This window comes from Crotalus tigris, unplaced genomic scaffold (assembly GCF_016545835.1).
Source record: "Crotalus tigris isolate CLP2741 ecotype Arizona unplaced genomic scaffold, ASM1654583v1 scf7180000024343.1644824, whole genome shotgun sequence".
Classification (NCBI taxonomy): domain Eukaryota; kingdom Metazoa; phylum Chordata; class Lepidosauria; order Squamata; family Viperidae; genus Crotalus; species Crotalus tigris.
The window spans coordinates 1,021,774-1,037,616 of NW_024100513.1; the positions used below are offsets into that span (position 1 = coordinate 1,021,774).

General features: G+C 40.8%; 1 protein-coding gene across 2 annotated transcripts; it reads left to right on the forward strand.

The window, feature by feature from the left end:
* The first annotated feature begins 30 nt into the window (after positions 1-30).
* On the forward strand, positions 31-6,874 carry ING1 (inhibitor of growth family member 1). 2 transcript variants are annotated; one of them, XM_039326745.1, is made up of 2 exons: positions 31-746; positions 5,102-6,874. In XM_039326745.1, the coding sequence occupies exons 1-2, from the start codon at positions 605-607 to the stop codon at positions 5,803-5,805; spliced, it is 846 nt and encodes a 281-aa protein (XP_039182679.1). In that variant the 5' UTR covers positions 31-604; the 3' UTR covers positions 5,806-6,874. The 2 variants fall into 2 exon arrangements, with proteins under 2 accessions (XP_039182679.1, XP_039182680.1); XM_039326746.1 differs by lacking the exon at positions 31-746 and adding an exon at positions 1,297-2,434.
* The last annotated feature ends 8,969 nt before the right edge of the window (positions 6,875-15,843 follow it).

The following is a 15,843-nucleotide window of genomic DNA, read 5'->3' on the forward strand; positions in this document are numbered from 1 at the left end:
GGGAGTGCTGCGCACGCGCATTAGCTGGCGGGGTTGAATGTTTCCCAAGTGTTTGAAACTGGTATTTGGGTTTTCCACGTTGGATCAAGTGCGGCGTACAGAGCAAGCTGCATTAAGATCACCGGCAGCTCAGGAGAAGCGACATGCACTGGGAAACACTGCTTCTGCCTTCTGCGAGACATTTTTACCGCGCGGATCTTACTTGTCTGCCGAGGGAGATCTGTGTATTTTTCTAGACCTTCTCCCTTTCCACCCTCCCCTCTCTTGTCCACACACTCACACGGAGACGCACACACATCCCTCTGATTGTTCCTACCACCTCCTTGGTGAGTTACCGACAACGACAGCCATTCAATCAGCTGCTACTGCTGCTGGAGAGACTCGCGGACTGTGTGCCTGCCTGCCTGTTCAGGGAAGAAAAGATTCAGATGTAGCTTTTCTGGTGTTTTTTTCGGTTTGATCCGAGGAACCGGAGAGAGACACTGAGGCGGCGGAAGACCGAGTCTCTGCCATTGGGGCTGCCGTGCTGGAAAGGAAAACTCTCGCCCATTGGGGTGAGAGGACGAGATACACACACACAAATATACCCACAATTTTCGGCCGGATGAAAATGTTGAATCCTGCCAACGGAGAGCAGCTTCATTTAGCGAACTATGTGGAGGATTACTTGGACTCGATCGAATCCCTGCCTTTTGATCTGCAGAGAAATGTCTCCCTGATGAGGGAAATTGACGCCAAATACCAAGGTAAGAGCTTTCTCCTTTATGTGTTGGTGGACGAGAGTCTGTAGAAGCCACCTCGGCTTGCCTTGTTTGTAGAGATGGTCTCTTGGGTCTCTTCCCAGCGCCCCCCGAGCCTGAAGCAGAGGGTGGCTTTTATTATCGGGATTATTTATTAGTGAGAAGAGAAGCGGAAAGCAAGGAGAGTGGAGAAGGGGGATTGCTCTGCAGGGATACCCAGTTCTTTTTTCCCTCTCGGGGCGGAACAAAAGGTCTTCCTTTCGGTCCTCCGCTCTGAAGCAAGGACTTGGCTTTTTAGGTGTAAAAATGCTGGACAAAAAGGCGGCGGCACCGAAGCGGGGCAGAGGAGGGGCAGAGAAATCCGGACGCATGGGGCACGGAGGCAGCTGTTTCTCTTTCCCCGGCGAAGAGGGACTGCTTTTGGGGACGGTGGGACAGCGGCGAGGAAGAAGAGGAGGGAGAGTGATTACGGCACCACATTGAGGAATTTCTAGTATTCGCAATGGCTGTAGTAGGAGAGGGTGCTAGTAAGAGGGAGAGGGCGGGCGGGTAGATTAGCTGGAGTGTGCGAGGGGTGGGCCGGGCTTGTAGCCTTCGTTCCCTCTTCTTTTTTTCAATGGGGTTTGCTTTCAAAACGGGCTGCTCTCGCCCAAATTCTGCTGGGAGAGGGAGCGGAAAGTGATGGGAACCGATTATATAAATCCCGTGTGGGCTGGGGATGTGCGGAGGGCCTCCCCCCTTCCCAAACTCCTGCCGCGTTTTGAAGCTCTTACAGAGGGAGGCTGGATCCTTCCCTCCCTCTAGCACTCTGCAACCCGGGAAATGGTGGTTGGAGTTAAAGAGCTGGAGAAGTCTTTTGTCACCGGGTGCTGTGAGAGGTAAAAGGGGTGGAGAGCGGTGAAAAGAGTGCGACGGCTGCTGGTGGAGGTGACACCGGAGTGCCCCTGGCACGTTCAAATTCCCTTTTTCCGTCGGTGGAGAACTGGAGGAGATGGGAACCGGCTGGGGTTTGCGGCGCTTAGGGAGGAATAGGATGGGAACAACAAGTATTTGTTTTGTGGTGAAGACTTATAATATGCCGTCCGTAAGACGCGCCAAAAAGCAGGCGAGAGAGAGTGTAAGAAAGGCGAGAGAAAAGGGGAAGAGACAAGCGTCAACTTGCGTGTATGAACGGCAGTTTGAGCAGGGGTAATACGGAAGAGAGGAGGGTTGAAGGACAAGGGCGGGCATTTCAACCCGCGGTGAGCACTCGATTGCGCTAAAGGGAGACGCCTCTGCGCTTGAGCTCTAAAAGAAGAGAGTGAAAAGCGCCGTCACAGAGCTTTTATAGCTCCTCGTCATTCCCCGATTGTGCTCACCACGCCTCCTCTGCCATTATTGGTGGAACTTCCCTTAGGAAGCCGCTTTGGCCCCGCCCTGTTGCTCAATGATTAGTATCCCCTGAATTCTGTACCGATCTTCGCTTCGTAGTGACGCTGACAGGACCGAAGGGGCGGAGGGGTGGGGAAGCGGCAGGGCGGAGGTTTCTTCTAATAGTTCGAACTGCCCCGGCTGCTCCTCTGCGATTGATTGGCTTGCTAGTTGAAGGAAGAGTTGAAGGCGTGCGGTGACTAATGGGTTGATGTGGAAGATGAAGGTGGTCGTCGGCCCGCCCTCGGGACCTGATTGGAACATTGACATTCAAGGAGGTGGAGGTTGGTTTGGGGCTTTCCCTCCTGATTGGTGGGAATACTTTTTAGCTAGAGAGTGGGCTATTGGTGTGATTCCTTATTCTAATTGGACGGTTTCGACCCAGGCGGGCTGTGGTGGGAGATGCCAGAGCTTGATTGGCCAGCTGGACGGTTCCTGCTCTTCGCGTACGTTCTATTAAAGACAGACGTAAAGAGAAAAACAGACATACACGCACTCACGCCTACCGCCACTTCCCTTCTAAGAACAATGGTCCTCGAAATCGCATCCTGTGGGAGGGATGGGGAGGGAGTGGCTTCGTTGCCTCAGAAGGAGATGGGGGGGAGGCAAGGGAGGCGCTTCTGATTGGCAGAAAATAAGAGAGGCAGCTGGGATGAACTAGGTCTTTTTCGAATGTGGGAACGGACGCGAGCGCACACTCCCGGCGATGAGGCGGGGCCTGAGGGTCCTTGTTTTCCCGCTCCCAGCGCGCGCTCTCCTCGTTCTGCTCCACCCCCTCAGCGACGCCGCGGTCGCGGAAGGCCTCTTGTACTCTGGGGTGGCCCCGCCCCTTCATCCGCGCAATTGACCGCTGCCCTGGAAGCGGGGTGGGGGCGGGGCCTTCTCTGTTTCGTCCCGCGCGTTCATTTACTACGGCTGTGACCGGGATTTCGCGGGTCGAGGCAAATCCATTTTTGCTCTCTTCCCTTTTGTCCAAATGGTATGTCTCGTTGGCTTGATACGTAGAAGACCCCTTCAAGCCCTGGTCTAAAATAAAGACGTGGACGGAATAAATGGTCATCCCGGGAGACAGAGGTTGCCTCAGTTCCAAGACTGACGCCCTGTTTATATTTGAAAAAGAAAATCAATGGAGTAGAGTTTTGCGTGTAAATTACACGAAATACACATTGTGTTTCTGTGTTTTGCCTCTTAATTTAAAAGAGACTGACATATTCCGGCCTTGAAAACCATGTATTTTCTCAAGATGGCTTACAAATAGTTTGAAAGACAGTTCGGATTTTAGAGTAAAAACAGTGGCTAACACTGTACACCATATAATTAATATAAGCAAAGATAAGTAAATTGCATAATTTAAATCGCGTAAATTATTGACAATGTTTTAGAGGCTAATACATTAAAGGCTCAACTAGGTGGCAGTACCTTACCAACCTTGCTGATTTTAAAAGCTAAACTACTTAGTCCAGTAAGTAAAAGTTGGGAGGCCACCAGGAAATTCCCAGTACTGGGAAAACCCCTGCCCCCTCCCCAAAAAGAAATAAAAGAAAACAGTTGTAGACTACTTTAGTGATGCTTTAAAAAAAACTATATGTCCATGAAATTACCAAAAACCTCAAGTCAGTTTTAACTTTTTGTACATTATACACGCAGACACATATCTAAATAATGAGCAAAATAAACCATGGTGACTTGAAGCAGAGCCTCTGAGTAAAATCTTGAAGCAACAGAGAATGCTTATTTTATTTGCTTATCAACAGTATTTTTTTATACCAACAATATTTTTATCCCCAGGCTACTGTTTATATCTCAGTATGCCACAGTCCCTGAATGATTTTGTCTGGGATGAGAAACTAAACAGTTTGTACTTTGTTAGCATCTGAATATGAAGAGGCGCAATGGCTCAGTGGCTTAATGACACTGGAGATGGTCTCTGCTCCAGCAGTTCAAGCCCTAGCATTGGGTGTCGGGGTAAGCTCCCATCACTTGCCTTAGTTTCTGTCAACTTGACAGTTCAAAAGCATGTTCTATGCAAGTAGATCAATAGGTACCACTTTGATTGGGGAGACGAGTTGGTACTTTATGCAGTAGTCAGATTCCTGCTGACTCTGAATCTTCTCAGCCGTGGCACCTGTTTGTGTGGTGGCTATGAGGAAGGCGAGGTGACGCTGCAGAAAGAGCCGCTTGTCTTTTTGGTGTGAAGCAACTTGTCCTCCTGTATTTCCTACAACAGAACTGGTACACTGGCAGCCAAACTACTACTCTGCGATAATATTGTGGTCTCCTGGCTAATGTAACAAGGCCATATACTAATAATAATCTGAATATGCGACTTCCAAGGAATATAGTATAAGAGCTATAGGCTAGGGGTCTATGACAGTTCGCTATGGCCAACTTGCCACAGCCAGCTCGCTGTGGGACAACTCGTTGCTGGACAAAATTTATGCTAATAACAAAGAAATGGTGGAATACACTAATTAAAGGATGCAAAAGGAGGAACAGAATGAATTGTGATTGACAAAAATTAAAATATTTATTTATTTTAAATAATTAAATAGAATTCTCTGCAGTGAGTTTTCCCATGGCAAGTTGGCTGTGGTGAGTTGGCCGTGGCGAGTTGGCCATGATGAGTTGGCCACAGCGAGTTGGTTGTGGCAAGTTGCCCCATTCCATAGGTTAGATATGAAATTCGTAAAAAAAGTCATTCAGGAATAAAGCAGTGAGAAACAACTTCTGTACTGTTACCAGGAAAATCAAAAAGATGTGTTCATAAAATCAGCAGCAGTCAAGCTCGATTCAGAAGAAATTACACATGCCTTTTTCCAAATAGTGCTAAGCAAAGTACATGATTAAAGGTTTGGGGAGTTTTTTATTTGAGCAAACATGTTTGATGAAGCTTAAACATTTCTGTGTTATATGCACGGCTGATAAATAACAACCTTATCCTTTCTTTATAGAGATCTTAAAAGAACTCGATGATTATTATGAAAAATTCAAACGGGAAACAGATGCAGTACAAAAGAGAAGATTATTGCATTGTATACAGAGAGCACTGATTCGGAGTCAAGAACTGGGAGATGAAAAGATCCAAATTGTCAGTCAAATGGTAGAACTCGTCGAGAACAGAACTAGACAAGTTGATAGTCATGTAGAATTATTTGAAACCTGCCAAGAGACTAATGATATTACTGGAAATAACGGTAAGACTAACCAAGACAAATCAAAGAATGAAACATTGACTCAGGCAGAAAAGCCCAACAATAAGCGATCCAGAAGGCAAAGAAATAATGAAAATCGTGAGAATGCTTCTAATAATCACGATCATGATGACATCACTTCAGGAACACCAAAGGAGAAGAAAGCAAAAACTTCCAAGAAAAAGAAGAGATCTAAGACCAAAGCAGAGAGGGAAGCTTCCCCTGCAGACCTGCCCATTGATCCCAATGAGCCAACCTACTGTTTGTGTAATCAGGTCTCCTATGGAGAAATGATAGGCTGTGACAATGATGAATGCCCAATTGAATGGTTTCACTTCTCATGTGTGGGACTCAATCATAAACCCAAGGGCAAGTGGTACTGTCCCAAATGTAGAGGAGAAAATGAGAAAACGATGGACAAAGCCCTAGAGAAATCTAAAAAAGAAAGAGCTTACAATAGGTAGTCTCTAGTTTAAAAGCAAATAAAGCCCTGAGAACTGATATTTATTTCCTGCCTCACCTTTTTGTTGAGATTACAGGATTGTAAAATGTATATTTTTAAAGGTGGTTATACATCAAACCATTCTTGTCATAGGAATGGCAATAGGAAAAATGTTTGGGTTTTTTCCTTTGATACAGTTGTTAGCAAAAAAATGAACTGTTGGTTCATCTTATAAGAAACATATTTTCACAAATTGGTAAGACTTCACCTGTGAAAATGTAGATGGAAACTTGAATAACATTTTTCATTCTTCCTTGTAGAAGAATGTGGTCTTGTCTTTCCAGAAAAGTATTCTGTAGTTTGAATAAAGCAGCATTATCTTGCAAGTTTAACTAAAATACAACCAAATGTAGAGCGTAGGTACTTAAACCATCTTATTTTAGTTAGGTTTAAGCACACTTAACTCTGAATTGGTTTTATGGCTTGGAAGTATGTGTTCTTTGTGTCAGTTAAAAATAATTCCAAAACTATGAGCTATCACCATACATCCTATTAAAACATCTTACTGGGAATTAAAGACCATTGCTTTCAGCGGGTTTTGGTTTCTAAGAGAGATGAAGGTGAACTTTTCTGTTGGTGATTGATGCAATAGCAAAGGAAAAGAAGTTACAGCATGGCTCCTATTAAATGTGTCACTCTTAATAGCTCTCTATGACAACATGTTACAAGCTTATTTTTTAAAAATGCAGAAGGTTAAATTTTACACAACATATTTTATATACTGGCCAACTACCACAAAGGCCTTTTAAAAATGATTTAGTATATTTTGTATTTAACCAGAATATGGTTTAGTAGTGAAACTTAACATAAATCAAGGCTTTATACTGTCACAGAATAATAGTGTAGCAGTCTTTACTTTGTATAAGTTGTACAAATGTACATTTTCAAGTGGAATTGCACTTAACTGTATTATAATTGGAAATGCATCTACATACCATGGTGTAGTCAATATGCATTTCCTTCTGTATGTATGAAAGTTGTACAGTTGTGATATTAAGGAATAAATTAAACAAATTGGATAATCCAGTTCACACCAGTGTTACTTCTTTCTTTTCCTTTTGTTGTTCCTTTAGTTTTGAATTTATTGGATTGTGAACATATATTTTAATCTCTGCATTTAGAAAAATTTAAATACTTTAGAAGTGATCAATATAGTCCTATGAAGAAAAAGTGCATATTTTCCTAAATAATCCACTATTGATTTCTAAAAAGATGTCAGTGTTAGTTAATCTTTTTCTGCCTAGACACACACACACACACTCATATATATATATATATACTAGACAACCCATGACTCATTGGGTCATCACTTCAAAGATATTTCGTTACCTAAATAGTGAAAGAGAATGACCATGAACAGGCAAAAAAAAATAAGTGGGAATGACTTCTGACTTCCCATCAGCTTCCCCATTGAGGTTTCTTGTGGGAAGCTGGCAGGAAGCATTGGAAAACATGTTTCTTTTTTGCTTTCCCTCCCTCCCTCCCTCCCTCTTCCTGTCACACCTTGAGTTTGGAGTTCCTACCAGCTTTCCCACTGACTTAAATGAGGATTATGAAATCATCCAGAAGTTATAAGCCCGAAGCCAGCAGGTAGTAACTGGTTGCTGCTGGGTGGGGGAGGGAGGGCTTGTGCGAGTGGCTGGCATGTGCTCAGAAGGACTGGGGAAGGGGTAGGGGAGACTTACATAATTTGGGACACTTCCCTGCCAGCTTCCCCATTGAAAGTAAAGCCTTTCTATTGGGAAGGTTGCAAGAGATGTCTGTAATCACAGTTCTTGCTATTTCCTATTGACTTTTGGGAAGCTTGTCAGGGAGCATGGAAACAAGAATCACTTGACCTCAACAGCATGGCGGTTCTAAAGTGGCGCAACTTTTCCAAATTTTATTTCCTGGTATATCATGGGTTCCAGTATTCTAAAAGATTGCATGTTTGAGTTACCTTGTTTCAATAATTATTGCCTTATAGCTTCCAGTTTCACCCAATTGAAGGTTGCAAATTAAACATGAGACTTTTTGTAGAATATAAATATATAAACATAATCTCCATCCATTTTCTTGATATCACAAACTCAAGGATAACACAATTACTTTCCTCCAGGAAATCACCTTCATTTTTTCAACCAGTTCTACCCTATGGGTGAGGATTAGGTTCAATATAATAGACCCCTTTGTTATTTCATCTGCCTTCTGACAAAAGTTGTCAGTAAGAGAAAAGAGTTAAACTTCTGACTTGCCAGAGTTACACATGCCCAGCATATGTCAGCATAACTGAAATCCTCATTATTATTATTGGATATTTCTTTGAAAGACTAATAATCTGATGCAGAAAGATCTTATCTGTATCTTCTGCCTGCCGTGATAATCTATAATGAAAGAGGTTTTTGTTTATTTATTGTTACCCAAATACTTTAAACAGAGTTTCCATGCTTTGATTTCTGAATTTTAAGCATATTTTTTCTTTAGATTCTGAGAATATGCACCTGTCTCTTGAGTCTGTGAGATGGGCAGCCCTATAGATCAATTAATTTATCTTTTTGAATCAATTGCACTTTTTCAGTACTTTGGAACTCATCAGTGTCGTTCCATCAAGTTTCAGGATTGCCTATAACATGTTTATCTTCTTAAATTAAAATCTCTAGTTATTTCCCACAATCCTTTTTGCACTGATGTAGCTACATTTAAAATTTTGAGTACCATCGATCACTCTCTTGTCTTCTGCAAAACTCCCAAGTGTTCATTCTGCTTATCCCATTATTTTCCTCTTGTGTTCTGCTTTCTTGGTCTTTGTCCATACAAAAGTCATGTATTTAGTTCTGAACTTTTGCTGTCTTCCTATTCTAATTTTATACCATTCTAATGAAGTTTGTGAGGCAGCTGCCAAATATTTCCTTCCTTGTTTTTGTAAGATGTTTCTTCCAGAAATCTTTCATATCATAGACCATTGTTTCTCAACTTCTCCAATATTCTGGGATGTCAACTCCCAGAATGCCAGCCAGTTGAAGTCTACACATCGTAATGTTGCAGAGGTTGAGAAACACTGGCACAAACCATTGTCAGTATCCCTGGTGACACCATTTGAGTAATCAAATTTTGACTTCCAGGATTATGTTTTCTTCATGACCTAATGTTGAAAAAATGATGAAAAATCTATTTGCTTCCATTTCCTTCACTTTCATGCCCAAAGTCTCGTAGTCTCCAGATTCCTTTCAGGATTTTTTGTCATTCTCGCATGGACAAACCCATTGTCAGTGGGTTTCAATAGGCTAAGTGCCATTTCTGTCATATCTTATACACTGTAAAAGGCACAACATCTTACTGAATCTGCATATAGCTGTTCAGTTCCCCTTCACAGAGAAACACTTAATACCATCACATACCCCTTCTTTCTCAGAGCATTTCTTTGATTTTTGTTGATCCAATGTTCTGTGGCATGGTTTTCTCAGGTGACTGACAGTCATTCTCTAGAACTGTGTTTATCTCAGCAATTTTAAGAGGTGTGGACTTCAATATGTTGGCTGGGAATTCTGGGAATTCTCTCAAAGTTGCTAAGGTTGAAAGACACTGGTCCAGAGGAACAGCCTGCCATGGATTCCTGTTTCCAATGGCACTGAGGTTTCTTCACTGTCCTGATTCCTCGGATCAGTCTTCTGTATGTTTACCAAAGGAAGTTTTTCTTGACCTTCTTGCTCTTTTGCTTCTCTTCCCATCTAGGAAAGCTGGCTTCTCTGATGTATTTCATTATAGCAACTATGCAATCAAATTCCAAAGGTGCTTGCAGTGCATGCCCAGATGCAGTTCCAAATCCTTATGAAGACTAGAAGCAAATTTAATTTAGCTATTGGCCTAAAAGCAATTCTGCTAGATGAAATACAGGATTTGTCGTTCGTTTTGTTTTTTTAATTTAAAACCCTTTGACCAGAAGGATAATTCTATTCCCTTAAGGCTAATTGAAATATTTTCCAGTCCAATATTTTACCGATACTCAACACAGTATTTGATCTCAATTGGCTAAACGCAGTCAGAGACAAACAACGGATTCTCAATCTTGATCTACAGAAGAACCCAACTTCTACTTCAAAAATCTACCACGTAGGTATGCAAGAGAGACCATTCTAAGCAGTCAGGTAGTTCTTTAACATCCCATGCCCAAAACACATACCAGCTTTTAGATTAAATTAATATCTTACTTTTAACAATTCTAGAAGAAAATTAAATGGCAAGTGGCATGCCCATACAAGATAGTCTATATCTATATCCATAGGGAGAAATCCAATCAATAGCATACAGTTTTCTTCATTGCTCTTTTTACTCTGATTGGTGCAAAGATGTAATCACATCTCTTTTAATTGCCAAGCACTGCAAAATTGAAGCTGATCCTATTTTTCCCAATTTTTCAAATACAGTATCTTGAAGTCCCAAAACTTTCAGGAATATACCGTAACTAAATTTTCCTTGATTGCCATTGGTATTCTTCAGGAGATTGCATTATTATATTATTATTAATATTTTATCCCACTTTTAAATATACACTCACAAACACACATGCACAAAACTACCTACCTATAATCAATAGACTGCAAAGCAGTGTAGAGACCAGTTACAAGTATTTTGGTATTCCACAGTTTCAGGGGAACCATAGTAAGGGGGCAAGGAAGTCAACAACATTCAAGTACCACTACAAGATAAGGCAGGTCCTGAAGAGCCAGTTCAATGGGAAGAACAAGATTTGCACAATCAACATGTATGCCCTGCCAGTAATCAGATATCCTGCCAGAATAGTAAGCTGGCCGAAAGAGAGCATGGAAGCTGATGATATGAAAACCTGGACTCTCATCATGATGTTTGGAAATTTCTACCTCAGGTTCAATATCCAGAGACTACATCAGTTGGAAAGAGAGTGAGTGGAGTCTAATGAGTTTTGAAACCACTGGATGAAATCCACGGCATCCAGGAGTACATGAGTAAAATGGCACCCAAGGATGAGCTGTTGAGAGAATGCCTGAGGCAGCAGCAGACATGTTAGGAAGATCAAGCAGAGGAAGTGCCATAGCAAGAGAGGACCTTGTGTGGAATGTACCATCAACAGATAGTTGAGATGGTGGGCACTGGGAAATCCCACTAGTGGCTGGAAAGGGCTGGACTAAAATACAGCACAGAGGCACTGTTTTTGCAGCACAACAAGCACTAAGCACCAGATCTATAGAAGCAGGGGTCTACCATACTAGATAGGACCAAAGGTGCAGACTTTGCAGAAACGCTTTAGTGACAGTCCAGCATATAGTGGAGGGTATAAGATACTGGCAGGAACAATGTACATTGAATGACAACCAAATAGCTGGCATTATGTACAGGAACATCTGCACAGTATATGGGCTAGAATCTAGATCCTCCCAAGTCCAGATGGAAGATTCCACAGAAGATCATGAAGAATACAAAGGTTAAAATCTTGTGGGACTTCCAGATGAACAGGTAGGTACTGGCCAATCAACCAGACATTGTGGTAGTAGACACGGACAGAAGACAGCTGTGGTAATAGATGTAACAGTGACAAGTGACAACAACATCCAGAAGAAGGAGTATGAGAAGCTGGAGAAGTGTCAAGGCCTGAAGGAGTAACTGGAGAGGATGTGGAATGTGAAGACCAAAGTGGTACCAGTGATAGTAAGAGCAGTGACTCTTAAGTAGGGGGTTGGCTACAACAGATCCCAGGAACAATATCAGAATTCTCTGTCCAAATGAGTGTAGTGCTAGAAACAGTTAAGATATTGCACAAAACCCTCAAACTCCCAGGTCTCTGGGAGGATCTGAAATTGAGGAAGACACATATCACTCATAGGGGTGAAAAGAGAATTTTAAAATAATTTTACATCTAATTATTTAGCTATCCTCAGGGCAGTGACCATACCTCTTACTCCTGCCTCTTATTTTCCCAAGAACAACAATCCCGTGAAGTGGGTTCTCTTGAGAATCTTCTGGCCCAAAGTCACCCAGCTAGTTTTCACACCTAAGGGAGGACTAGTTTCTAGGCAAGTACCTAAACCACTAGACCAAACTGGCTCTTTCATTACTGTATTATTATTATTTAAATTTATATGCCGCCTGACACCTGGTAACTCTGGCAGAAAGATTGCATCATTCTTGCTTTTAAGAATGTTTTGTGGATATTATAGGATAACATTTAAAAATAATTATGTTTATATTGTTGGCAACAATAAATAGCAATTAAATTTATATAGATTTATATTTACACATTTACTTACAACTGACTCTTAAGCAACTTAAAAAATGATTAACTATTACATTACAATGTTAAAAGCATCTTTATTTTAGCTGTTTCCTAATCATTTGCCTAATAGTTTTAGAAATGTAGTCAATTAGTTGCCTTTTTAGATTTCATCTAATAACGTTATTTTATTGATACAATTTTAGTTGTTTTTATTTGAATTGCCTTTCAAATAAATTGATGGTATTATACCATTCTTGTTACTGACCTTAAGAATAAAGGGATTTGACCTCTACAAATATCACCATTAGTCCTCTAATCATTGCACTGCAGGCCAAGAGCAATAAACTGAGTGGGTATTCTCAGCAATCTTTGAGAAAGCTACAGAGACACACACTTGATCATCACAGGAAAAGTCCCTGTGGCAAGCATATGGTTTAACCAGGGTACTATTCCATGAACTATGGATTCTATTAGACAGTTTGTAAGAAATGAGTAAACAAGGACCCAAAAACATTATCCACACAAAAAGAGTAAAAGCCCTATATTAGTATTGTGTGTGTGTGGGGGAAGCACATACAGTATTGTGTAGCCTATGCTAACACAGATCCTGATGACACTTGATCTATGACCAATGTGTTAAAGACATCCTAGAGCACAACAACCACATAATTAGGAAATGACAGCAGAAGCAGCTGCAAAGGGCTGGGATTGAAAACCTTCTCTAATAAGAATTGCCGTGATGGGAGTTTGAGTTGTACTCGGACCTACCATCTTTGGGAATCAAAACACTCACAAGCTAAATTATCCAATCTTCATTGTTTCATTTCTGTGTTGGGATACTATTGACCATCTAAGGTTTTTTTTTTTTTTTTGTCAAGTGTTTTGTTAAGTTATTTTAGTAAAATGCATAGAGTTAGGAAAGTGCTTTCTAGCATATTTGTACCATCCTCTTATCTATTATTGTGCATATTTACCAGGGCTAAGGCTTAGAGTGTTACTTAAATCTGGAATGACCAATATTTTTTGTATGATGAAAGTATGACACACCGCTTGATATATAACAGCAACACATCAATGCTTTTTTGAAGCTTGGAGGCCCAGTCTTTCTTTGGTATGTAACCTTCTTCACACTTGGGAGACTTCATGGCTGAATGCATGGCTCAATAAACAAAATCAGATTATCTGACTTGCAGTTTGACTTTCATTGGTTAGCTTATAAATTCAGCTTCAAGTTAATTTTAAAAATGCCATATTGCTTTGAGAATGTGAGGCAAAGTCACTTAGCAGTTTATCAAGTGCTGTCATGCTTAATGTTCTATTTCTCTTTGTTAGGGACACATGTAATTGCCCATTGAAATATCATGGCAGCAAAAACATGAATTTTAGAAGGCAATTTAAAACTGCATAAACATTGAAAGATGTAAATATCAGCTGTGTTCAAAACTTACTGGTATGCGTTTAGAACCTTTAACTCAGCACCCTCTTTGGAAAGGAATAAATTTGAACTCTACAAGTTTCTTTACTGAAATTGTTAGGGTTCAGAAGGACATGTTAAAAGGGAAAGCAAATATCATGCTACAAAGAGAGCACAAAAGCAGACAATTCCAATCTTTTAATAAATATGACAACTTAATACCTCTGTACTGACCCCTCCCTCCCTTTTTAGTTCATGGGCAATGTAGCAATTTCTGTTTTTTTCCATAATGGAAACTTATGTAATTAAAGTTCATAAGCTCAGAGCTGTCCCTTGTCTGACTCCATTAATTCAGAATCAACCATCTCATAACACAAAATTGCTGTGAATCTCCTGCTGAAAAACAATTTTCAGCAGACTCAGCTAGTCTTTGGACTGCCATAAATTACATACCCTGTCCTAAAAGTAGTAGTGCTGGTCTATTAGAAATTTATTCCTGCAAATGTATGTACTGTATCCTATCTGTGGACTTTTCAAAGAAAATAGTTTGATTGATTGATTATATGCCACTATGTCAGTGTCAACTTTTAGCACCACATAAATTTTCTCTGTGACAGACAATCTACCCTTGCTCTTTCAGGTTTTTCCAATGGTGCACTTGTTGCCACTGTAACTAAGACCTTCTATTTTATTGCTGGTCATCCTCTCCTCTTTTCTTCCACCTTTCTGAGCAATAGAGCCTTAATGGAAAGTTTTTTATTTGTCTCTGAAGTAGGATAATTTGGCATAGTCACTTGAGCCTCTAGTGAGAACTAATCTAACTTCATTTTCTAGTACTAGAGATTTTGTATGTAAGAAATATCTTTGAAGGTATCTTAGATGTTTACTGTACAGTGTTTCAGTATACATCTTTCATTTTTGCTTGATCTTCTTTGAACCGGTTACTGTTTGTCTGTTGGTCTCCTTTAACATACAAGGTTGGAACCTCTTCAGAGTTCAGAGAACTTTTGAGAGACATCACTTGTTCTTCTATGCCAGTGGTTCTCAACCTGTGGGTCGGGACCCCATTTCACGGGGGTCGCCAAACAATGCAGTCCGCCATTTTTTCCCCCTTTTCCTTAGCTGTGCTACTCCCTTTTATTCTATTGGCTTTTGAAAGCCAATAGAATAGACTCTCTTGAATAGAGTCTAATTCTATTGGCTTTCAAAAGCCAATAGGAATTGTCCAGGCTGTCTCTGCCCTGCTGAGCCCGCCAAAAGTCCCATTCTGCAAACGGTGCTGCACCAGTTGAGTAGTCCTCGACTTATGACCAGTTGAGTAGTCCTCGACTTACGACCAGTTGGGGGTCGCAGCATTAAAAAGGTTGAGAACCACTGTTCTATGCCTATTTTTATCTTCAACGTCTTTACAGATGTTGTTGTAATACTGCTTCTTGGCATTGTTTTGGTTGCTTGAACCCATTGTTAACTTAAAGAAATAATGGGAATAGCAGCAATTGTTAGGCTGGTCTTCTGCTTCACTTTAGTTTCATATAATCCAATTACATTATTTTCCTCTTTAAGACTTCCAACTTTAGCATGCCAGTCTCCAATCACAAGGAGAACATCTTGAGAGCAACTTTATGAACTTGATCATAATACTCATAAAACTCTTCTACATTAGTATTTATAGTTGGAGCATAAACTTGAATGACTGTTATTTTAAAGGGTTGTCTATTAAATCTAATTGATAATATTCAGTTATTGAATGCATTGTAGCCAAGTACTGTTCTTATTATTCCTTTTCCAATCTGAAAGCAATACTGTTCCTTCTTTGTTTTTCATATCCTGAGTAAATACTAGTACTTCCATGTCAGAAGCACCAAAATGCTTCCATGGTGAAAGGATTTGCTGGTAACGGGACTATTGTCCTGGGGGATGTCCAATTAGGGATTCTTTTCACGTCCCTCTGAGGTTTCCCACTGAAGTAGTACTCATTTATCTACTCATGGTTGCCTGCTTTCGGAACTGCTGGATTGGCAAAAGCTGGAGCATGTGATGGGAACTCACCCTGCCCCATGGCAGCAATGGGTCTCAAACATGAGCCTGCCAATAGTCAGCCTCGTGTTCTAACCTCATAAGCCACTGCGCTCCTATATCCTGAGTAATAAACAGTGTGATCTTCTGGATGAAATATATAATCCTAGTCATTTCATTTCATATTTCACTGTGTTGAGCTTTCCTATGTTCATGTTTATTAGGTTTTGTGTTACCACTGTAATTCCGTAGGTTCAGCTTCAGCTTTTTCTTTCCTTTATGGCAAGATCAGCAACTAGACATCACAAATACTTTAATCTAATCATATCATAATCATCTTTAGT

Excerpts from the sequence above, each read along its gene's own strand:
- ING1 (XM_039326745.1), top strand. The coding sequence starts at position 605 with ATGAAAATGTTGAATCCTGCCAACGGAGAGCAGCTTCATTTAGCGAAC. Across the intron at positions 747-5,101 it reads AATTGACGCCAAATACCAAG|AGATCTTAAAAGAACTCGAT; the intron begins GTAAGAGCTTTC and ends CTTTCTTTATAG.